The 26,837-nt window shown below is 38.4% G+C and overlaps 1 protein-coding gene across 1 annotated transcript in view; it reads right to left on the reverse strand.

The window, feature by feature from the left end:
- Nucleotides 1-26,837, reverse strand: part of LOC140234649 (TOG array regulator of axonemal microtubules protein 1-like) — an 80,446-nt gene that overhangs the window by 45,958 nt on the left and 7,651 nt on the right. Inside the window, 3 exon segments of the mRNA XM_072314685.1 lie at nucleotides 10,621-10,668; nucleotides 15,958-16,098; nucleotides 19,497-19,629. Of these exon segments, the coding sequence (XP_072170786.1) occupies nucleotides 10,621-10,668; nucleotides 15,958-16,098; nucleotides 19,497-19,629 (322 nt within the window).

Here is a 26,837-nt window from a genome sequence, read left to right on the forward strand (position 1 = left end):
ATGCCTCATCAATCACACACAAATAATGGGTAGAGAGCACAACTGGAAACAGCTGGGATTTTACCTTGAGATAGAAGCACGTTTCAAAACGGCATTGCGTTTATCTACTCACAGAACGGTGATTGTGGTCGAAAACGCGTTTCAAAACACCCTTCGAAAGGCGTTCCAAAACGGCGTTTCTAAACGCGTTTGGAAACATGGTTGCGTTTATCTAACCCCTGAAAATGCCTCAAACGCATTTAGGATCATGATTCTGCCTCAGAAAATTTTTAGATAAACGCAGCCATATAAAAAGAAAAATCAGATTGTGTTAATTGAGCCAAAGTGCCCCCAGATTGTGTGTGTGTGTGTTCTCTCTGGAAATGAAGAATCCACAGCAAAGGAAAAAGAAATTCAGACAAGAAGAACGGGAATGCATACATGAGGTGATAGAGGTAAACTGCACTTACGTGTATATTATACCATCCTCGTACATAAGCCAAGCAGGCTACGCCGTGCCGATGATAGCACAATTGGCCGAGTATGAGCATGGTAATGGTGGGGGGGGGGGGGGAATATAATTAGTAGCCTTGCCCAAGGTCAAGGCCAATGTAGGACAGTCAAAGTGGCATCTATCTATAATTCATCTCATTATGCACAATGCTAGAGATGCTTTTCATAGTTCTCTGTTTTGGTTGCAATGTACAGAAAAATTTCCTTATTGGTTCGCTGCTTTGCTGCTACTGCAATGGGCTTTATCCGGGCGAAATGATGCGTGCGTTTAGAGTCCACATCGGTTTATTACCCAACTCTGCCAGGGCTGAGCTTTGCCAACAACGACTTGTAGTACAACCTGTTGACGTCAAGTCCTAAGTTTGCGTCTAATTGATAGGGGCAGGAAGTAATCTGACCCTCGTTCTACACAACATCATCCATCAATAGCTGGAAATGGGGAGGGGAACTTGATGCTTCAAAGAGATTTGACAAACATTGGATGAATGATGACTTTTAAGCACTTGAAAGTTATGGACTGCACTTAACATAAGTGAAATCAACTTTTTAATCATCTCCTATAAGGCTAACCAATATTAGTTCTTTGTTCTTTTATTTGGAATATTACGACCTTACGTGGTGAACAGCCTGAGGTTGCTGTTTTTCTTTCGCTGTCATGCCATGTTATCATATGTACATCTGAGGTCTTTCCATTTACATAGTATACTGTGACCTTCAAGAGTAGATAAATTACAGCCTATTTGTGCTATCTGCAATTCATGTCTCAAATAAGGAAAAAAAAAATAGAATAACTCAGAACTGCCAACATAAACCAAGTAGTTTGCTGCAAACTGATTAATTTGAAGAGATAAGAATGTCCTAGTGACAATCACAGCAACTTTCTGCCATAATTCATTCATATTCCCACTAGACTGGCCTTACTTTCTTTTTTCTTTTCTTTTTTTTCCAAGCAAGATTCATATCTATGTTGTGATCCTATCTCTTCAAGGTGAATTAAGTCAGCACACAATGTAGTCACCCCCTTCCCCCCCCCCCCCCCACCCTCTCTCAGCAACCCAGGTCCACTTTAATATGTTTTAATGAATTCAAAATAGAATTTGGAACAGTCACAAGTGGTATTTCATCAATACAAAGGTACATCCTCTCATAAGTTATCTGCAAACTGTTGCCATGACAAATGCCATTGTTGTCAACTCTTTACGATATCAAGGCCTTGTCTAAAGACTGCGGTATGGTGTGGTCAGAACGCCATCAAGCAATTCCCCACCTCCCTTCTCCTCCCTTACAAATTTACTTAATACCTGGTAGGTAATACCTGGTAGGTAATACCTGGTAGGTAATACCTGGTAGGCAAATAATGAATAAATCATATCATGAACAACAGTGGTAGTCACGCATACGCAGAGATGGCATTCTGACATTGCCCGAGTAGTTACATTCAGAAGGTGATCCATAACCTCAAGGATAAGCTAACTAACATGTTACATGTATAAGTTCATTGTTAAAGGGAAAGTAAATCCAAAGAGCAATGTGGATTGAGTGAAAGCAGTAATATTAGTAGAACACATCAGTGAAAGTTTGAGGAAAATCGGGCAATCGATGCAAAAGTTATGAATTTTTAAAGTTTTGGTGTTGCAACTGCTGGGTAAGGAGACTACTAGAGGTTATGACGTATGAGTGGACTACAATATAAAGAAAATAAAAAGGGAATTCAATAAAAATTCATTTTTCATGAAAATTACACATTCCGTCAGCTTGATACTGACATATGTTACGGGTAGCACTTATTCCCCCTGCTTTCTGAAAGCGGTTAGTCAAGAACTCTTTCATTTTGCTAGAAAAGTGAATTTTTGTGGAATTCCTTTTATATTTTCTTTATATTGTGGTCCTCTCATACGTCATAACCTCTAGTAGTCTCCTCATCCAGCGGTTCCAACACCAAAACTTTAAAAATTCATAACTTTTGCATCGATTGTCCGATTTTCCTCAAACTTTCACTGATGTGTTTTACTAATGTTACTGCTTTTACTCAATCCACATTGCTCTTTGGGTTTGTGTTCCCTTTAAGTATAAAATGTCAAGTGTCGCAAAGTCTCTTTCCTAACAAAATGACAATTTTATCAAGAAACTATCAATTTCATCAATGAAATTACATTTCCATTGACAAAATAGCAATTTCCTCTACAAAGTGACAATTTCATCACGAAATTGTCATGTCAATACAAAGAAAAGAGACCATGTACAATGTATGCAACACTTGGTGCCCCATACTGAACGACAAGCTTATCCTCAGCTGCATCTGTTCCTCAAGGTTAAGGAACACCGTCTGAACGTAACTTCTGGTATTCATGCTGCTTTGCACCTCATTAAGATTTTTGTGATACATGTACTAATATCATATTGGCAGGTATCAAAACACTCTCATAATGGCAGTTGTCGTTCACACTTTACAGGTCTACAGTTTTAGTAACTGAAACAACAGAGTAAAGAATATCAGCCATTGACAGGCTGATTATGCAATACAAGAATTTGGCAGACTTCACATATGTGCATCAATGACTCTCCATGCTTGTGCTAATGGCCATCTTTATTGACTGATACCTATCGCTGTGGATCTTGAGACATGAGAAAGTTAACTGAGAATTAAGTTAAGAATTAAGAATTAAGTTAAGAATTAAGAATTAAGAATTAAGAATCTAGGTAACTTTTGAACACATGAAAATCATAAATATATATTTTTTTTTCACGAATAAATCCATGATGTAATGAGTTTGGGGGAAATTGTTTTGTATGAAGAATTGTTAGGAACTGTTTCCCAGTGAGTTTATGTATAAGCTTCTTAAAGAGCATATGTCTTTGGTGCTGTTACAAGTGTCCCTTTCCAAATGTTCCACATTTTCAGCTTTTGTGATGTCCAACAACTGGTTCCATGACATGTGCTCTTGCAACAATTGCTCCCATGAAATATCTGCACACAAAGCCAAACATAAATAACCCTAACATGCATAACAAACATAACCTTAACCCTAATCAAAATCCTGATCCTCACGCGAAACAAAACCTAAAACACTATCACAAACCTAACTTAACCTAAGTCCTTGGAGATAATAAGACCGGAGCAACTGTCTCAGGAGCAAATGTCATGTCACCCCAACAACTACATGACTCTCTCTCTCTCTCTCGCTCAGTGTCCATCTTTCTTCTGTTCTCCTTCTCTTTTTGTCCCTTATAACTAAGTGGCAAAAATACATTTGATCTGTTATGGTATCAGATGAAATATAAGGTTGGCATGAGGAGGGATCTGTTATGGTATCAGATGAAATATAAGGTTGGCATGAGGAGGGATAAGTATGACAATCTTCCCCGGAGAAGCCTCATACTCCTAGGGTCACTGATAAGCTTACTGTTCACAGGCCACGGCACATGCCAAACATGACATTATGTGGCACATACATGTAGCAGGTCTCCCCACATGTCATTGTAAAGGATACCATTTCATCCCAGAAAATTAATAATTGGTGGGGGGGGGGGGAGCATTGCTTTCTTATTGAAACTCAAAACTACAATATTCTCCTCATATAGCTTACAGTAAAACCATCTCTCATAACCCCTCCCCCCTTATCCTCCCCTTTTCTCCTCCCTCTCTTCGTATCTTCCTCTAGTAGGAAGAGCTCATGAAAGGCCTCCCTCAAGCACAAAGAGCACTCCTCTGCATGAATGGATATCGTCTTGATTTGGAGACCCGCTTCTCTATCCAATTGTGTTTGATGGCAAGCATGTTTGTGGAGGTAGGGCAAGATAAGGGCAATCAATAATTATACAACAAAACAACATCAAACCCCTTTCTTTATGCTGTTGTGCTATTGTATATAATGAATGTTATCAACAACTATGTCTTGGAGAAGAAAAAACAAAACAAAACAAGTTTTCAAGTTAGTTGAAATTCCTTAGAAACATGAACATTTTAAATGCATGGCATTATGTGAAAACTTGGAATTTCAAACAATTCTTCTTCCCATCAAGATACTGTAAATCCTGAGATCAAGTGACCACAAATAGAAAACAGGTTTAGCTAAAATTAAAAATGTGATGCCCCATCATTCATGATGAAGTCATTTCCTCACTACCATTGACAATGCTGTGCAACATGCACTAAGCTTCACCTCATGCATGTTTCACCATTGTAAATATCCTCGAGTGTGCTGCATCTCCACTAATCCCCTCTCACCTGTGTATCATTTGTACATTAGATTGACAGAATGTCATGTGGCAAGGTCTATCTATAATTTATCCATGGGACTTTTGCACTAATGAGTTCATGGTTTCAGCACAGTTTCAGACAGATATTTTCATGCATCACAACAAACACAAGAGACATGTGATATTCAAATTGCCTGGGCGAAGCTACTCGTCAACAGTTTAGGTGCAAAGTCCACTCACTTTCATTGAAAAAAAAAATGATAAGATCAGCAAAGCTCTGAGAACAGCGTTAATTGCTTCATCCCTGCATAGCCTGGGGTTAGCAATTAACTCTTTTAGTCCCATCGGCAAAATTATTTCCATACGACATTGACAGCATTTTTTAGGATGGTGGTCCTACAAGCGTTTAGGATTGTGCAGCATTGATCAGCGCCAATCCCAGAGCTACTGTATTTCACACTTACATGCGAGCCAGATTGTAAACTTGTTTAATTTCATGCTCATGAAGTTACTTCTGTGAGTCTGAAAGCAAACTGAAATCTCATTTTCTCAGATCTTATTTCACATTTGGTCACTTAAGGCCTAAGGTATTTTCAAAATCCAGCTTCGCTCAATCCCGAGAGCAATTCTCTGCTCTTGCAAAAAAAAAAATCAATGACTAGAAAGCTGAACTGGTTTGGAAATAAATCAAGTTAGGAGTTTGGAAACGAATTCACCATGATAAATACGATGAATTGTGGATGAGAGTTGTCGAAAACAGTCCATGTGTAGCTGCAGAAAACTGTGACCCTACATGAATTTCACTTGTATATGACCTCTTGAAATCAGGATCACATCTGGCTAAACAAGATTTGAGGAAAAAATAATTCTTTTTGCTTTCTGATGTGAAAAGACAACTTCATTGGAGACAAACATGGCTCTAAACATCTTTCCAAACGAGTCCCATCTGTTGCCAAAAGTATAGTTTGACAGTGCAATTCATTAATTATGCAAGTAAAATGATAAAAAAAAAAAACACCACTGTTGTCATGCCATAATATTGTGCCAACTTAAGTCCTACCATAATAATTCAGAGATATGAAGTAGTCTTTTTTTTTTTATTTATTTATTATTCTGTAAGATTGCTCGGAATGGGGATAAAAGTGTCCTAATGTCTACTGATGCGTTTATCAACTCTTTTTCACGGCAGAAACAGGTCTTCCAGACCGCTTTCAGGGAATTTCTACAAGATGATAAACGCAAAGCTGTTTTGATTATGGGGTTCGGAAAGCCTGTTTGAAAACCGCAAATTTGTGCTTTCCTTAAACTGATTAATAACATAGGATTCTGAAATGCAGTCTCAACATGTACATTCATAGCCATCCATTCCAAGAGCATGCTGAATTTCCACTGTAGATCCATCTTGATTTTTTTTTTTCCCCAGGAAGAGTTAAATGCACTTGAGCTTCCCCTAAACCACTGCGCTATGCAACCCAAGCTGCAAATCCAGAATTCATTATCTACAATCTCTTTGGTGATAAGATTGGATGCCTTCCAGATGCCCGCGTTCCAACTGGTATAATGAGGATGCCACGCAAGATGTTCTCTTCTTGTGGTACTACCTGGGCAGAGCGAGGAGACAGGAAATTAATCCAGCCGAGATACTTAAAGCTTTTGATGAACACTTCACGATCTGTCTGAACATCCCTATGTGTTCCTCAGCATAGAGCTGGACCTAGAAAGGGCAGGGCATCTACTATTCTTCTCTTCTTTTCTTTTTTTCCCCTAAGGGTGCGTTTATCAACTCTTTTTCTCAGCAGAAACAGGTTTTCCAAATGGTTTTCAGGGAATTTTCACAAGATGACAAGTGCAAAGCCGTTTTGATTATGGGGTTTGGAAAAAACGCAAATTTGTGCTTTCCGAAACAGGTTTCCAGAAACCTGTTTCTAGAAGCCCTTTGAAGCGAGATAAACCCAAAGCTGTTTTGAAACAGCTTTGTACTACGGTAACGTTACGAACCATGCCTTCTCCTCGGGTCAAAATGAGCAATGCAGCTGCGCAGTAACAAGGCCAGTTTTTGTGTTCGCGATGAGTTGATAAACACAACTATTTTGGAAGCTGTTTCTAAAGGGCTTCGGAAACAGCTTTTGAAAGCCGTTTCAAACAGGGGAAAGATGATAAACGCAGCCTAAGTCTCAACCTCAAACTTGAGAGCTCTGCATTTATTTTGTGAAAAGGCAGCACATTGACTCCAGAACCTACACAGAATGATGGCACAATATTTATATTACTATGTCCGTTCTTTGATTTCCAAATATCAGGACATTAAAAATGGCTAGGTTTAAGCTTTCCATTCACACTTCAACCAAAATAAGGAAAACAAGGCAAACAGCAAGCAATGTCTCGCCCAGAAGACTGTTGTTCAATGTAAGTTCATTGACCCATTGACCTTTAACCTTGTCCGACTGAACCAATACTGCTGACAATAAGCCAGTTCGTAATTAGATCATGTACACATTGGTACAAATGACCTTTCATTTTTCTCAATTAGTTAGGCACTTCACTCGTTTTCAAAGCGGCGTAACGCATAAGCTTGCCCGACGTAACAATTTATGGAATTCGTGTTCAAACAAAGAATGAACTTGCGTTTAGACCACGTGACCAGAATAGTCCGTCAGTTGACATTTTAAAGGCATCCATTTCATTGTTTTGTATTGGATGCAATATCAACCTTTTCTTTTCATATTGTCAAATACCAGGGCTGCTGTCAGGTGGATGTGCTGTCAAGCGCCATTTAGATAATGATCACATGAATAATCATCCCATCTCAGATGCTTATCTCAGTGAAATAACAAACCAAAATGTATGCTGGTACAAATGACCTTTTTCTGCTCATGCGCAAAGTGGAATTACGAACTGGTCTATTCACTTCAGGGTTCAGTATATCTACATTGTACATTAACCATTTAAAATTTGTCTAAACTTAGCACGCCACGATGGCAAGATTGAGACAATCAGTGGCTGAATTTCAGTGTGAACACACCAAGCTCCTGCAATAGACCGGTTTACTAATGATATGCATAATGACGTCAACCCCACGCGACCCTAGTGATTGTAACTAAGTCGGGCAAGCGAAATAAGCGCGGATGCGCGCGCCACACTGTTTTTGCATTCACGCGTGTATTGTCTACGATCATTACTCGCTGCGGATAATCGACAACTTTTGTTTGTTATAATCTTGCTTTGAGATAGCGTCAGCTTCAAGTTCTAGACAAAGTTCGAGCAAGCCATGGAAGAATTGGACAGTTAAGGAATTAACTGAGTATTTTAGGGATATAGGTGTGAGCACAAGCGGCTACAACAAGGAGAAACTCATCAAACTAGTGCAACTGCAGTAGCCGATTTGGATTTGCCCATCGATCCCGACCTCTCCCGGGCGGACACCGGCCGGTCACTGCAGGAGAAGCTCGCTCTGGTAGGCTGTTCGTTCTCCGATCCTAACAAGCGCGCTGGGTTTACATCCAACTTCGAGAGTATTCCAGATTTTGGACTCTTTGACGTGTTCAACTACCTGATCATCAATCGGACTGACTATGACTGGAAAAGGTAAAGGGATACAAGTCATTTGAGGACTACCGTCTTTTTCGCGGATGGGAGTGTTTCAAGCCTGAAGTTCAATGAGGTTTAGGACACGAGCCTTTTTTGTGTTTTCCTTAGTGAGGTTAGGCCGACCGGACATACCTCAACAAACCAACGTACCAGACCTGGGTCGTGATGAATAAGTCAACGGGAGAAATAAATGTTGCCTACTGCGAATGTGAGGCAGGTTAGGTCTATCATTGTTTTTGTTTTTAATTTTAGGTCTACGTCTAGATCTACTCTAGGCCTACCTGTTAGATAGATCTAGAAAACGGCTAGGCCCCCAACTGTTATTGTTAATAGAAAAATAGGTCAAAATCGTCATTCTATTTCATGAAGTCTAATCAGTCTGAGTCTAACTTTAAAAAAAAAAAAGATCCTTGGAAACATATTGATTATGAGAGATTCGTTGTCTAGTTTAGATTTCACAATCAATCATAATGCTTAAAATTGAAGTTTGAAGTGATGCGGTCATACTGTTGTATGTTCCGTAGCAGCAGTGTTTTCCACCCATTTTCAGAACTACTGAAGACAAAATCGAAGCCAAAATTCAATAGAATCGAAACTATAGTCCAAATTGCGTTTGATCACAGCAGAATTTTCCCTCATCTAAGGTTGGGAATTCATTTAGAGCCACACGAAGTGCCAGGAGGTAAAGTCGAAGTTGATGCATCGTACACGTGTAAACAACATACACGTACGACTGTAAGTCTACATGTGGGGACGTGTCGGGGACGGCTGCAGCAGCCGACGTTGCAGGCTCGCATCCTTTGTTTGCCCAAGGTTGCGGCCGTGTGCAAAATTAAAGATCTGTGCATACATTAGTAAACCGGTCTATTGAGCCTGGGCTGAGCCAAGGCTCAGCCCTACTTCTTCGGTATGAACAGGGTCTTAAGACTCGTGATTGAATAAAAACCTGCAGGGAAGAAAATGATCCATCATACTGTGACTCCTCCAACAGTGAGGAAAAGTCATGATGCAAATAGAAGAGTATTGAAACATAGCAAGAGACTTCATGAAAGGCACTCAGATAATCTTTCTACAAGATCAAATGCATTTCTACCTTCTACTGACTACTGCACCTTCTTTCTACCTTGAAATGAAATGACACAGTGAGAATACAAATGAAAGAGTCCAATCTTTCTGAAAAACAGAGCACATCCAACTAACAAAGAGGAGGAAATCGTCACTCTTGCCATGCAAAAATAGCTCCTCATCGGCAGAGGACGGACAGGCAGGTGGCCCTTCAACTAAATATAAGTCAGTGAATAGCCACTCGATCAATCAGTCGGACATGGGCTGTGTTAGTTGGTGGAGGTGAGTAGTGTGATCAAGGATTTGAAGTGACTGCCTCTGCTCTAGTCCAGGATGTTAGACGCTCTTTGCTCCCTGTCATTGGGAATGATATTTGGAAAAGCCCCACATCCTGAAAATGTCAACAGAGTACTAGGCATTTAATACTCAGGGCATTGTGTGTGAGGATACATTTAAAGCTAAATAACAACAAGTACTGAAAAGGTCAGCACCAGGTGAAAGCATGTGCATGTCTCCTACCTGGGTATTGCAGAGTGTATCCTTGCATAATGACTCCTCTCTGACAATTTGATATTAACCCAATGAAAAATACACTGATTTCTTTTTTTTTTTCCTTCTCGAAGGCATTTCATGAAGCAGCTTTTTGTCCGACAAATTTGCTCTCAGCCAATCAGATGCAAGGATTTCAGTAGCTTGTAAGTTTGTAAGAAAAAGTATCAGGCAAAACACTTCAAGAAATGCCCCCCCCCCCCCAAAAAAAAAAAAAAAAAAAAAAAAAAAAAATCTTTATGTACATGTAGGTCATTATCATCTTCTGGTACAATCAAGGTTATCACATTTGGCTGCATTTCACACATCAGACAGCCATAATTCAGTAAGGGCATTTTTGATGTTGTTGTTTGTTTTTTTTTTTGGGGGGGGGGAGTTGTGTGTTTTTAGGGGAGGAGCTATTTTGTCTTGTTCTGTTTTTATGTAGAGTATTGTTCAGTATTATCTGCACTAAAGACAGTGTCACTGCACACTCTAGAAATATGTAGATGCACACAGCAAATTGACAAAAATCCCCACGATATGATGGAGTCCTAAAGAACAACTTCACACTCTCAAATTGAACACTACAAATATTTTTGTGGGAATTGCAGCGATAGATCTGGAAAGATCAGATTTGCATACAATGTATAGTGGATAGGGATGGATAGAATAAGCAGTCAAAACTCCCTTCTTATTGTTAGTGGAAGAAAATTGGGGAGGATTAAATGACAAATCTGGATTTACCAAAGACATCATCTTCCTCTATTGGCAAAGACTGCCAAGTTCTCTTGTCTGTAAGAAAAAATGTCACATTAAATGTGGAGGTTAGTGCTGCAAAATGCTTGAAATTGACGCTTCTTGCCAGTCTGAAAGTATAAAAATTGATTAGTATATTTTTATATAATATCAAGATAATTCTTGCAGCCCAGAAAGAAAGCCCATTTTATGCAATTCATGCAGACAAGACAAAGAAAACACCTGAGCAGCTAATTTTGAGAAAAACTGAGCAGAGTGCTACCAATTTGAATTACAATTGTAGTATAAAGGAAGTCAGGGTATCGAGCACCGAGGCAACTGACATCAGTTCATTTACCTTAGTCTAGGGCAATAAACAATATTCAGCCTAAGAGAAAACTCAATTTTCTTTTCCCACATAACACTTCCCATATCACATCTGCACAAAGGCTAAGCATTAACAATAAAAAAAAAAAATATTTAAAAAATCACAAAAACAAAGGAGGCAACAAATGAATTAACTAACACGTTGACAACATAAATCAAAATCACATGAATATGAAAACAACAAAGTTATGCATGATATTAATAAACATTATGGGTTACGAGAAGTGCTGGTAAGTTTCTCTTGACTCACATGACTCATGAATAAATCTACTTTCAAGTCCTCATCATTTTTACTACACACAATCAAATGCATGGGGTAAGCATTTCACTTGATAAAGCAAATACATACAAAATGAAGGCAACAACATCATCTTGTATTTCCCTAAGATTTCCCAGACAATTGTAGTTACAGAGGCAAAATTAATTTCACAGAATATATTTACTGTCGAACTGATCACCAACACAGCAAAATTGTGCAATTTAATCAGTTGTGAATCTTACTGCATGGGAAAATATTTCTTCATCTGAATAAAGCATTATTTCAACCACAAAACATTGACGATTATCAGATCTGCATTTTACCTTGGATAATCATACATTTCGGCTGCTAATCACAGCTGCAGCTAAACAGCACAGTGTACATCAACACATAATGTAATGCATCTCTCATGTATAAGAGAAAACATGCTGTATACTACTACATGGCGGAATACATTCCACAAGGATATTTCACAAACTGGGACTTAGAAGACAATTTCACAATGGTTGAACTCGCAATCAAAAACCATAGTGACAGAATGAAGTATTATCCCCCTTTCAGAGAAAACTTAAAAGAGATTTTACACCCTGGAGACAATACAAAGCATGTTTGCCTTTAAATGGTAAAAACAGCCATCTTGCAAAATTTGTAAAACAACCCCCCCCCCCCCCCCATAAAAAAGTGACAAATACGACATACCTACAGCAAAACAGAAAAAGCTGGGGTCCTTCTTTGTTTGGTTTGCCAGGGTTCTTTCAAAGTTTTGAATATTGAAACCGTAGGCTTAGATTTAAAAACCAAGAATAAGTGAAATCTCTCTCACATGGCCACCCTCATTATAAACTGATCTTGTTTGCAACCTGAGGAAAGAAAAAGATCATTGCCTCTTCTGGGTAGAATTTTAAACCTCTGAAGCAATGAACTCTTTTGTTGTCCTTTATCAGGGTCTCTCCTTCTGTATTAGTCAGTGTTTTGCTGCTTTAGTTGACAAAACAGGCAAATATTTTGGAATTGATGCAAATATACCTGAAATTTGATGCCATACATCCCTTGTTTGAGCATACACAACAGCCAGCTCAAGATCTCCATATTAAACACCAAAATAAAATCACAAAGCTCATATTACCCTGATGAGGACATGGCAGATTAAAAAAAAAAATGAAATAAAATAAAAATATGGCATTTGCCGATTGCTAATAGTATTCATTGACATTGTATGAAGAAAATAAACACATCCTTTCATCCCAAATCTCGGATGTCAAGAATAGAAATAAACCAATCTTAAGAGTCTCTCCCAGTTTGCAAACAGGAATACAACTCAGTCAAATATTAAGTAATCGTTATGAGAGAGGCATACGGCTCGAAGCTCCTGTCGAACCCTTAATATGCTCAATCTTGGACGCATTATGAGAAAAATCACGGTTTTTTTTATGGCATCAAGTAAAGCTTCTCATTTTACATGGCCTATATCAGATTTACGACTGAATTTTAAATTCAATCTCTCCTTCCTCTCCTGTATTATTCATTTCAATAGATCAGGAACTCAATAGCCTGTCACTGACTTCGCATAATTTCTACATGCATTGTATAGGCATTTGTATAGGCATGTGATGTGTCTTGCAAGAACTATGCTGCTTTGAGTAATATCGAAGACAATACTGGTGTATTTTGCATTCACTATATAAGCAAACTTCAGTCTTATGAATTTACATAAATCCAGGTAGCTGTGTCAGTGGACAAAAAAAAAATGTTCATTCCAAAGTAACCTCCTGTAGAGAGTTGCACATGTATTGCACACAAAAAACTCCAAATGACAGACTAGATATAGAAACTCACTTAAAGCAGTTTGAAAAGAATCTGAGCATATCCAATTAACAATGGATTTTCTTTGGGGGAAGCCTTTGAAAATACCATAAAGCTTCCAAAGGTTAATATCTCTTTGAATGATGAGATCTTGACACTTATCAAACTCAATCAGAAAGGTTTATTTCAATCCACACAGGCAAATTCAATGTTACATTGTATATTTTCATAATTTCATACAGTTTCCAAACAACTTTGCAAATTTGACCAAAAACTCAGATCTTCACTTCAGTAACAGGAGTATTTCGTATTTCGGTATTTCGGAGACGTATTTATGCTCTAGAGTTGCCCTGCTTAAACCATTCCCATAATAATGCATCTGTCTCATTAAACTTAAAAAACAAAACACTAAAGATCAGAACACATGACAGGATGTGTTCACAGAAATATTCATCAAAAAATTAAAAACATATTTAACTTGAAATGTCGCTATGGCGACTGGTATGCCTCCGCCATAATGCATGGTTCTCCTAATAGGTCTATAGTACAATGTCTTGACAATGTGGGATGACAGTTTCACATAACTGACCCCTGACCTTTGACCCCGACCCCCAAATTCCTTTGATAATCACTGACAATCAGTACATGCATATGTACCAAGTTCCATGAAGATAATGTGAACCATTGGAAAGATATGGAGAAAAAAGTGAAATGTTAACGTTTTCACGTGACCTTTGACCTTTAAACTTGCACCTCATGACCCAAAACTCTCTCTGGGGAATCTTTATGTGGTAGTACATGTATACACTAAGTTCCAAGAAAATACCTTCATGCATTGCATAGATATGGGGGAAATAGTGAAATTTTGAGCATTTGACCTTGACCTTTTGACCTTGAGCATAGACACCCAAAAGTTGATAGGCACAACTTCACCCCCTCATACACATACATGCCAAGTTTCATTAGGATACCTCAAACGGAAGGACGGACGGAGGGAAGGACGGACGGACGGAAGGACGGACGGAGGGAAGGACGGACGGACGGAAGGACGGACAGACCGACAACCCGAAAGCATAATGCCTCCGGTGACACTTCATGGCGGAGGCATAAAAACATATAGGGCCAAATCCAATATTTCAATATCCCCAATGGTAGTTCTTTATGCAGTTGATTCTAAACATGTTCAGTTGCTGCAGCTGTTGTTGATGCTGTTGTGTTTTTTGTTTGTTTTGTTTTGTTTGTTTTTCCTGCAGGGGGATTCATGAGATCGTCATAAAAATATGACCCTTATTCAACTGTACATCAATCAGATTTCATAAATTCTCACGCTTGAGATGACATACAATTCCTGCTGAATTTCTTTCACAGAGAAAAATACTACAATTTTTTTTTTTCTCATTGATTTTTTTCCATTGATATACCAGGGGCCCGTTGCATAAAACTCCAACCAGATTTTTTTCCGGTTGAAATCACAAAATTCCGGTTGGAAGCTCCCAACCAGAGTTTTTATGCAACGGATTTTACATTCTTAGGTTAGCAACCTTAAAAAATTCAGGTTGGGCAAATCCCAACCTAAATTTTCTAAGGTTGCTAAAAAAGTTTTATGCAACGGGACCCATGTGTTTGACATTAGGCATGTCTTCAGCCTGAAGTTTCAAATTAACGCGCTATTTTGTGGTTACGAAACTAGCCCGATGTCAAAATAGTCATTATTTGTGTGGTGAAGACGCAAATAGTGTGCTATTTGGTTGGGGAAAATATCCAAAAAAATCTTGGGCTAGTTCGTGAATTAGCGCGCTAATTCGTGAACTAGCATGCTATTGTGGGTGTGTCTCCATCAGCCTGAAATTTTCTTGATCCCTCCATGCTTCTGGTTAGCCAGCTGGCTGTGGGGAATTATTGGAAAGCGCATATTATAAGCTAGTGACTGTGTACATGAATACACGCACGGTGTATTCAAGGATCACATGTGTGTACTAGGCCAATTGTTGTTGACATCTTCTTAAAACTCAATACCGTGCATGCCGGCCGTTTCATCCTTGTTTGTACTTCTTCTTCTGGTCCTCTCTACCTAAGCTGAAGATTCATGCAGATTGTGTGTATTTACGACTCATTTAAACTCTGCACATCGTTAATTTCATATAAGATGTCTCACTGGACAGAAGAAAGATTGGAGAGAATATGCTGTACTGCTCACCTCCCCAGTTGTAATATCGTACATACGGTGACATAGGAGATTCTGCGTAGGGATATCCACTTTCAAACCGCGAGCTAAGCAGAGTAATGATGCAAAGTGTGCATGCATCAAATTTCGGGCTAATTTCCCCAAGCAGGCTGTTCGAGCTGATGAAGACGCACATTCACAGTATCGGGCTAGTTTCCAAGACCACAAAATATCCCGCTAGTTTGAACTTTGGGCTGATGAAGACACGCCTATTATGGGTGTCCCTTTCCATGCTCTTAATCATAGCATTACATGAAAAACATGTGTGGTCGTATTGCAGCTGACTGTAAGTGACATTTATTGCAACTGATGATCTCCTTCTTCCCTAAATGACCATGAGGTAATTGAGAGAAGTCCACAACACCCTTAAAGGAGTACAAGGACTCACATACAAACTAAACTATGCCATCAAAGATGTAACAATGAGACAAAAACATGCACAGCAACAACAGAGAAGTTTATCACCAACAGAATCCATAAATCCAGCAGTATCATTGTATGCAATTATACACAAATTCTGTGGAATGCATGTAATTTCATGTTTGAGAACAAAGGCATCTCCAGTGTCTACATACTTACAGACATTCCTGCACAGTATGTTCAAACAAGACTTCTCACAGCTGAATTGTTGGAAGAGGAGGGAGTGAAAGCAATTATCAGAAAACCGACCCACCTCTTTCTGTGACAGGAGCACTGTGGCTTCCTGATGGATGTGAGTGTTCCTCCCAGTTGTCACGCCCCCTCCCTGGGTAAGTATTTAGGGAGGCTCTCTTCAGCTTATCCAGGTGAATTTGACGGTATGACCCACTGGAACCTACAATGGTAATGGGTGAAAAAAAAAAGAAAAACAAGAGATAAAGTACATTAGACTGGTAGATTAAAATATTACAGGGTTACTACACTACTGTACTACTGTCTACTGATCATATCTTTTCAGTAAACAGCTGTTTTGAATTTCTTTCAGCCATCATCATTCACAGATAATAAAGCAACAATTTCTAGTGTTGGGTCTGAAATAGTGTTGGGTTCTAGTGTTCTAGTGTTGGGTCACTTATAAAAGTGACCAGACTACCCAAGAATATGATAAACATGTACCACTAGACCACCAATCTTCTTCCATTGAATACAGAAACAAATACAGACACAATCAGTGCAAACAGAATCTGAAGATATAAGTGAAGTAGTAACTATGGTTTGAATTTGTAGGAAAATTGTATGAAACAAATGGAAAAAAACAAAAGAAATGTGATACAAAACTTTTTTCACCTTTCAATTCTTGTTTGAACTGAATCAGTTTAGATATACATGTATCTGCAAATTAAATTTATCAATATTGACTGAAGACTAAAGTGGAAATAATTAAAACTGGTATATATAGTCCTATCTCAAGACTTTTTATTTTTTTTTTAACATACAATTTTCATGTGGTTACAAAATTGTAGACAATGTGAAAGTTGACCAAGAATATGAGTTTTCATCTAAATATGAACAACCTTGAATACAAAACTAGTATATAAATGCAGGCAAGAATGAAGGGAGTGACTATTTCAGTATCAATTTCTAAGATGGGGTATTTTTGAGCGAAACCATGCTCTATTTTGAGCTCGCTATAGACACTATGTACTATCATACGCACGATACAATCTCCGAAGCTATAGACTTAATCCTACAGGTCTGTAGTTTAACAAATATAGCTCTCTCAAGGTACTTTCTCTTACATCCCTCTGCAAGAAGAGTCTCTACTTTGATTTTTTGAGCATTCCTCATTTCTTCTTCTCTTTTTCATTTCTTTTTTTTTCTTCTTTGTTTTGTCAGGTGCATGCTAAACTTGTGCCATCTATACCCTCCAGAATTGAGGAAAATATCATACATTATGCATGCGTTATGTACATGTACATGTATATGTATTTGCCTTTGAAGGACGATTGCATTTGATAAGGGATGATTTGAGTCCTTATGTCAAAAGTGAATACAGGATGTCTCAAGAGGTCTCATTACTGGTAAAACTCTGAAAAACAACCTGACTGCTTCGTATCTTTGCAGGCTATATTTGTATGTGTACAGGGAGGTAGGGATGGCTGAGGCACCTCAGTAAAAGCTAATGAATCACCATAAAGTGCTTGACGTCATTCAACCTCCCGAACTGAACTTACTTTCTTCTTCTGTTTTTCAGTCCTCTGGGTCTATGCAGTGCACATCATATGATGATCAAAATATGCATTCAGCACTGCAAATCAAAACTTGTTTTGGTGTTGAAGTAAAATGCCTCTCCATGCTTGAGTTGACTTCATGACAAACTGATCACAATTATCATGTATATTGAACATAATTAGTGTGGAGATTTATGAAATAAGGATTTGCACATTTCCATGAAACAGTGAATTTGTACCCAACTACCCCCTGTACAGAGAAGATAATTTGACACATTTATAATCTCAAAATTCTCAAATATAAACAAAAATATGAAAATCATGTTTTTCATCATTAAAGAAGCAGCTACAAAACCCTTCCCTTGTGAACGATCACTGCAGTGTTATTTGAATCAAGACTAGAATGTCGCTATGGTGACTGGTATGCCTCTGCCATAATGCATGATTCTCCTACATTTGTAATAGGTCTACGTTGTATATCCATACAATGTATTACATGTGGACAATGTGTGATTACATTTTCACAAAATTGACAAAATATTAAAATGACACATTTGTCACAAATGTGTTGAATGTTCACCTTCCTTGACCTAGGTTTAATTGGATGAATGTGAGAGCATGTATTTGGGGATTTTAGGGCTTTTACTTGACTTTGACCCCTTCATAAGTTTATGCATTGAGTAATTTCCAAGGTACAGAGAAAAAGTGCAATTTCTGTATTGAATAGTAAATTGTTACCATTTTCTGGCCTTTGACCCTTGACCTTTGACCCTAAAATTCATAAGAGAATCATTGTCAGGCAGAACATGCATAAATAAGTACTAAGTTTCACGATAACTTGAGCCACTTCCGAGATATGGAGGAAGAAGTAAAGTTCAGCACTTTCACTTGATCTTTGACCTTTTTGGCAAAAAAAAACAAAAAAAAAAAAACACTTCCCAGAGAATCTCTGTTGGGTTAAACATGCATACACCAAGTTTAAAAAGAAAATAATCCTGCAGGCATTGCATAAATATGAGGGATACAGTAAATTTTTGAAGTGTTACCCTTGACCTTTAACCCTTACCTTTGACCCCAGGAACGCAAAATTCCCTAGATAATCACTGCCAGTCAATACATGCATATGTACTATGTTCCATGAAGATACCTTGAACCATTTCCAAGATATGGAGATAAAAGTGAAATTTTAACATTTTTACTTGACCTTTTGACCTTTGACCTCATGACCCCAAAATTTCACCAGTGAATCTTAATTGGGTAATACATGTATACACCAAGTTTCAAGAAATATCTTCAGGCATTGCATAGATATGGGAAAATAGTGAAATTTTGAGCATTTGACCTTGACCTTTTGACCTTTGACCTAGAGCATGTGCATTCAAAAGTTGATAGGCACAACTTTGACCGCTAATTCACATACATGCCAAGTTTCATGAGGATATCTCAAAAGGTTTTTTAGTTACGCTGTCCACAAAATTCATTACGGACGGACGGAAGGACGGACAACCTGAAAACATAATGCCTCCGGCACCACTTGGTGGCGGAGGCATAAAAAGAAGTGTCCATATGGATGAATTTCATTGTGTTTTCATTTCAACAGCAACAACAAAAGAAAAGATTTGCATTATGATGTAATTTAAGCTTCCAAAGTTTAATGAAATGTTAATGAAACTTCTAACATCCTACAGTATGTTGTATTTATATCCTCTATTTCCCCCAAAAAAAACTTCATGCGTAACTCAAGCAGTCACTTTGAGCATAAAGTGGTGGCTGCACAGTTCATACAGCATGGAGGCAGCTTCTACATTTAAGTCTAGAGTGGCCTTTTGGCTGTAGTGGAATCAGAAGATTACTGTAAAATAGGGAATGTTCGCGTGCCTTTTGATTTCGCGAATTTCGCGAGCACCTAAATTCTCGAAATTAAAATGCATGTGAAAGTTCTTATCTATAACATATGCACTGAATGCCAGTGGCAATTTGCAAAAAATTCATGCTGCAAAAAAGGCCACCAGCTCCAATTTGTGAAAATTTCATGTCACAAGTATATCATGTCTTACAGTACCTTGCTCAAAGCCCAGATCTTGTGTGGCTGCATGGCTGCGTCTCGTGGTCGGAGTCGGGTCCCACACATCGTCCCCTCCATTCCAAGTGTTTCTCGCTTTGATTGGTGGTCGCCTTGGTCCCTCATCATGTTTCTGCAAATGCACATAATAGGCAAAAAATCAACTCCAGTATAGAAATGGGAAGGAATGGATCTGCAAGAAATTGAGCTTAATCTGCACGAAGGACAATCTTTTACTTTTGAAAGCATTCTTTTTATTTCTTACCAATGCGTGAACATAGGAGTGCATTCTGGTGTGTGATTGGCTCATGCACAGCAAGTCCCAAGTGAATTCAGGTACCAGTAGACAATGCCACTGATCCTATCCAATCTCGAGACGAGTGCAGTGTCACGGTGTAATGATACTGTGATGGCTTAAACTTGAAAAATCCTCACCTAACCTCGAGGATGAAGAGAACTGTGTCCTACTGAACAGACCTTGAATGCAATAACTTTCCTATCATGCATACAAATTTCATCCAATAATTTGAGAGCATGTCTAAGGTTAAATGAATAGAACTTTTTCCCTGATGTCATTATCACAATCTTAACCATTCAAATTTTATAAGATGGATGTTGTCCATTATTTCCAATTCTGATGTGCAAAATCAGTAAGTTGACAACGAATTTAAAGTTTGTGGTTAAAAGCACTCTATGTGATTGAATTTGTATCCAGAGTACTCTATGAACATGCGTTTGATGTATGCAACATAAATTAACTGTATGACGTTAGCACTGTGCTCTTTTATAAACAATCTCTGCTCTTCTGTAGCATTCATCTCTACACTGCCTTGCTCTGAACACAAACAGGATTACAACCATACATACTGTATGTACAAAGTCAACCAACCAATGGAATCACAGCATTTTTCAATCACATTTACGGGATGTGCTACAGCCAATTCCTGGAAAATGTTTTATAGAGACTATAGTTACGTTCAGACGACAAGCCCTAACCTCGAGGTTAAGCTCTTGCCCCCTAACTTCGACATGCATCCACACAACGAATCTTAACCTCGAGGTTAAATTCCTGCCCCTTTGAGTGCGTTGATTTTTGTGTCCACACGGTGCTTAACTACGAGTGGGGTCCACCCCCCCCCCCCCCCCCCCCCCCCCCCCCGCGGCTCGTGGTTAGAGCGCTCACCATAAGATTTCTCGTGGCTCTTAACATCAAGCTAACCTCGAGGTTAGCTAACTACGAGTGCGTCTTCACGGTCCCTAACTACAAGCAGCTTAACCTCGAGGTTTCCTAACCTCGAGGTTTCCTAACCTCGAGGTTAAGGCTTGTCGTCTGAACGTAACTAATATTTATTGAAGGCTATGTCATGCTTTTTGCTACTGTTGGAGAGGTTTTGTGTACCGGTATCTGTGGCTATACTGGGCATATGATATGACATTACGTGAGGTAAAATTCCCCGCCTGTTTCCTTTTTTGAGGTCACCTCTTTTCTTTCTTTCTTTTTTTAATTGGAAAGAACTGTAAAACAACTAACAAAAATATGACATTTTTCTCTCTTTTTTGAGGAAAGTATAACATAGAATATTTAGAAGAATTGCATATTTTAGGTTCAACTTTTCCATTTGTGGGGCCCATTTGGAAACAAAAAAACTGACGGCCATCAAAAAAAACAAAAAAACAAACAAATTGGCCAGTTGTTTTGGAAATAGTGTTAGGGGGCCATTTTGGAAAAAAAACAACAACAAAAAGATTCTCCTCCTCCTCCTCTCTTTATTCTGCAGAGGCAGCATTCAAATTTCTTTCTTTTTTGTTGCCTTACATGTTGAACTGAGATGAACTGTCACATACAAATTACTTTTACCAAATTGTAAACAACTAGATATGTTATCAATTTTCTGTCAAAAATAATTCTTCATCACAAAACTAACAAAATATTTTAGGGTTCGATATTACAAATGTAGCAGCAGCCAGGTTGCCCAGGCCACTGAAATGTTAGGCCACCAAATTTTTTAAAAGTCTATCTTCTGGTAGCCCAATCAGGAACTAAGGATGAATTTATCAACTCTTTTTTTCCCCGGCAGAAATAGGTTTTCCAAATGGCTTTCAGGGAGATGATTTTTTTTTTTTTCTTTTAGATGATAAATGCAAACTGTTTCGATTATGGGGTTTGGAAAGCATTTTTGAAAACCGCAAATTAGCACTTTTAGAAAAAGGTTCCAGCCAGAAACATGTTTCTACAAGTGAGAAAAACAGAGCTGTTTTGAAAGGACTTTATACTACGGTTACCAACCATGTGTTTCAAGTTTCTGAAAAGACGCGTGCCATGCCAAGTGCATGTGTATGTACATCAAACACAGCACAAAGTGTACTACGGAATTTGTACATGTTATGTGCACTGTGTAATACCATAATACATACTGTAGCTTAGACATTTGTTTGTTTGTTTGCAAGCTTATTTTCTGTATTGATTGCTCTTCTCTATTAAACCAGGTACAATTGTATTTATAGTTTTGACTGCAGATATGGCTACTAAAGGTGCCCAGGACGTGAAGTGTCTGCTGCTTTTGTGGGCAGAGCCCGAGGTTCAACGTGAACTACAGTAAAATCGAAAGTCCGAAACTGGCCTTGGAGCTTGCCCATGCAAAAGTACACTTTGTGTACTATGTAGTAACGCTATCGTAGCTAGCCAAAACAAAAAAGCACATGCCGTATACAGTATGACCCCTTCTCCTCAGGTCAAACAGCGCGATGCAGCTGCGCAGTGACAAGACCAGTTTTCATGGTGGCGATGAGTTGATAAACACAACTTATTTTGGAAGGCATTTGAAGGCTTTGGAAACGAATTTTGATAGTGGGTAGGGAAAGACGGTTCAAACTTGGGACAGATGATAAACACAGCCAAAGATTACCAAGTATCATGTATAGCAACTACATGACACCTTCCTACCTGCATCCCATTCTCTAACCCCCTCCCCCCTCCCCCCCCCCCCCCCCGAAAAAAAAAAAGATGAAAAAAAAAAAGATGAAAGAAAAATGATCCCAGATAATTTCTTTTAGAATTCTTTTTTAATAGCACTGACATGGATAGTTGGTATGATGTTTGGACAGAAAGGGAGAGTAAGAATTAGAAAATCTTGATTATCAAGAGTCTCTCAACTTGACAACATACATTCTGCTGGACTAGCAACCGTACAGAAACTGGTTACTGGAAAAGGTGTATTTTCACAAGGGTTTAATCATAAATTGCAAATTTTGCAAATCACAGTTGGGCCGTGAAATTAACAACAACAAAAAATTGCAAACAGACAGGAATTAGTGCACTTACATGTATGACAGCCTCAAAGTCAAAATCACACACACACACACACACACACAAAATCATGAAAATGTTTGTGACCTCCTCATTTACAACAATATCTTTAAACAAAAATGACAGCTTTTACAGTACTCTGCACATGGCCCTTGCATGCACACGTATGCACACAAACAAAAAATCATGTAATATTGGCGACTCACACACACACACACACACACACACACACACACACACACACATACACATATACATTTCCATTCTTTTTTTTTTCTTTTTTTCCTGAAAATGACACTTGTTGAATGTGGACTGTACAAAGGTTTCCATGACTGAGTAAGTGAGGAGAGCCCAGGTTTGTTTTTTGTTGTCCTGGCAGTCTCTCTGTTCTCCTAGCTTGGAGTGTGCCAAGCGTAACCCCCCTGCAATTGAAACCACGGCAGGGCAATGAAAGGCTACTCATCAAACATGTCCCCAACTATGGCTGATACTAGACAATGTTGATACTGATTATTGACTCAGCCGAAGCGCAAATACATACTCCTCCTAGCTGCCAGTTGCATCTCGTCAAAACTCACAGTGTCCTGCGCTTCAGTGTTTTGTATGAGGCAGATGTTTGTTCACACTGTCATTCTTGTGACACTCACATGAATGTCAGGGTCAGCTTGTTGCACCATACTCATAATTTAGCTAATCAAGCAGCAGGACTTGAAAGCTTGCGAACAACATTTACAGACCAGATCAAACACAGAGTAAGATTCTGACCCCAAGCACTTGCACGTATGTGTATTTGATGACGGAATTGGAAACAAGCACACTGCAAAATTTAACCCCTTAAAATCTGAACTGCCCATGAAAAAAAAAAAAAATCATAAATTTGCAGTGTGTGTGTAGAAATGAGTTTCTTTGCTTGGATCATGTCATTCCAGAACTACAGTACGCTACTTGCAATTTAATCTCAAATAGAAGTGTGACAGTTACTGCATCTGTCCATGAGTTTTCATATGGGTTGATGGTGCAAGAAATTTCTGGGATCAAACTTGAAAAATCTTACAGCAAAAAGGATTATAGTTTTTACAGCTACAATGAACCTACAATGTATACTGAATCAAGTAGTGCTTTTCTGCAAAAATTAAGAAAAAAAAAATAAGCAATGGTTATAGCTTTAAATTATCCCTGTCATTTGCAAAAACAATAAAAAAAAATCAACAAACAAAATATTGAATTCAATTACCAAATAGAAATGCAATGCCTTATAGGAAATAAAATTTGTCACTGTATGCTATCAGAATTTGCATAATTCTTTGAGAAAATACCGCACATGTACGTACAGAGCCTAACTTTCTTCGGCCTTGTGGACCAGAAACAAATTTCAATTTCTCCACAGGTACCGGTACACCCCCTGTAACAATTTAAACCAATTTCCACTGCACTGAACTTTGGGAGAACATATTCATAAGAAGCAGGGTGCAAACGTTTCACTCCTTAGGCTTAGCTACGGTACGTGCCTACCAAGACCCTAAAACGCACCCTTCACCCTATTACAGTCCTTTCAACCATTCTAACATATCCAGGGCTATACACCAGTAGTCTACTTCAAAAAGCAGGGGGTGAGAAAGGATTCCAGCACAGTTTATTGTGCAGGGAATATGAAGTCCCTCACTCCCAAACACGCCTTAAGAAAGAATACAATAGAGGTGGACAAAGAAGCGTAGAGAAAGCAATCAATTCTCATTACAAATTAATGATGTCCTGGCTGTTCTGCTCAAGGCGAGCACACTTCACACACACACCGTCACAACTACCTGTTGGTGTACTGCCCCCTATGGGGACAAAACAATGTAGCAGATGGGCATCTGAAAGTTCAGCTAAATAGCGGTCATCTACATGTAACTCTTGTCATTATCATTACCAACCTGCTACTTCGATGTTTGTTATGTCAATGGCAAATTGAAAGACTGATCTAAGAACACCATATTGGTAGAGCAGGAGTTTCATATTGTTATGATCTAAGAACACCATATTGGTAGAGCAGGAGTTTCATATTGGTAATCATTATTAATCCATAATAAACCTTACACTTTTATTCATCAACTGTTTTGTAAATAATTGCCAAGATAGAATCTACATGTAGGACAACTGCATACGAGATATACATAGTTTAGGAAATCTTAAAATTACAAGAATTGAATTAACACGTATTGCTTGAAAAGCAATAGAGGCATGCAAGCTTAGTGACTTTTAAGGTTTTATTTTGAAAGTCACTTTCACAGTACAAATTGCTCTACTTCTCTGGGTAGTTAAAGTCTTTCTCACAAATGGGCATTGAATAAATAAAGAAGAATGAAATGATTTTATAGATAATGGTGGCCAATTATGTGGATTTACAATTACTACAGGAGTGATATTTTCAGCATTTCATAAGATACATGTACTAATTGAGACTTAAATTTCAATACGATACAAACATGCATGTTTGTAAGAAGATAATCAAAGAATTGAACACTTCTGTTTTAAGTGGGGCATGAAAGGTGAGAAAGCAAGCTCAGATGCTGTCATCTGGATGTCCAGTTGTCTATGACAAGATTGCCTATGATGAATGACACACTAATGGTGCTTGCAACTAGTGTTGCTTAGCAATACTAGAAATAATGGAACTGCCATGTCATCATGCTGCCTTGTAAAAGGCAGCTCCGCCAATAGGAGAAAAACAATCATGCTGAATTAGCCACAGTCCAATAGCTGCAAACGGAAAAGCAGCAATAGAGCATGCCACTTTTCCTCCTACTACGGACATCATTATGACACACTTGATTAGCCACACAAAATTAATGAAGTATCAATGCCACGGGTAAAAAAGCACAGTTGCAACACTTAATCGCCATCTCGATATTAGGAAGATGCCCACTTAGGAATTTATCTGCTCAGTGCTGCACGGGCATGTACATTGTATGAACTGGGTTCCTCAGCTGCAACAATGCCCTTGACTAACCTTGCTCCATACAATCGTTACTTAATGAAGGCAGCACTTTGTCAGAAGCAATGACAATGGCAGCATAGTTTGTGGACTGGAAAGTTTGACATTCACGCTTCATGCCTCCTTCCAAGTGCGCATGCACTCACCTGATAATGAGCGAGAGAATCCACAATGTTCACTGTGTGTCATATTGATATGTGTACACTGTACCTAGTTCATTAGACAAGAAGATATTCTATGCAGAAAAAGAAGCTAGAGCAATTCAATTAACCCATTAGCAACTAAACTGTCTGAAACCGCCTGTCTTATTATTTCCTAAAATGCCCAAAACCGCCAGTCTTATTACTCTCTGAAATCGCCCGTCCATTTTCTTTCATAAATTATAGTTTTATCCTTTACCATTTTTTTTTTTCATATAAAACATAAAATATGTAATTTAAAAGAGTCAATGTCAGAATTACTTTTGTGACACACCATTCTCTTGGTTAAGTCTTGATAGGCTTTCAAATAAACATTATTTATAATAGGCAAAAATAAACATGCAGTGAGGCATTTTAAATCATTTAGGAATTTGTCAAAATGAGAGTAATATTGCTACATATTGTGTGTATAATAGGGAACCATAGGCCATTATGTACAGAATCTTCAGTTGCTGAAAGGGTCAATCAGCAAACAGATGGGAGAAAAAGAAAGGTAGATAAAAAAGAGAGCAACATTTTCCACTGCAACTGTATCCTACAGTACATTTTTATCAGCCAACATGATCAGTCAATATTTCATCACTTCATCACAAGTTTGATGAAATCTGATTTTTCACCCAGGAGGGCTCACAAAATATTAGCACTGCCAAAATGAGTTTTGCAATACCTTTTCACTTCAGCCTTTTTTCAAATGGAGCAAAGAGATAAAAAATTTGCAAATCTTTGAGTTCTATGCTATGCAGTAGCTATGACATGAAATAGCATTTTTATACCTGTACCACTGTTAACAGAGTCTCATACTTGGTACATAGGAAAAGGTAAATTTTGCATTTAACGCATAGTACTAGTGTATCTTT

The sequence above is a fragment of the Diadema setosum genome, chromosome 1, assembly GCF_964275005.1.
Source record: "Diadema setosum chromosome 1, eeDiaSeto1, whole genome shotgun sequence".
NCBI classification, from domain to species: Eukaryota; Metazoa; Echinodermata; class Echinoidea; order Diadematoida; family Diadematidae; genus Diadema; species Diadema setosum.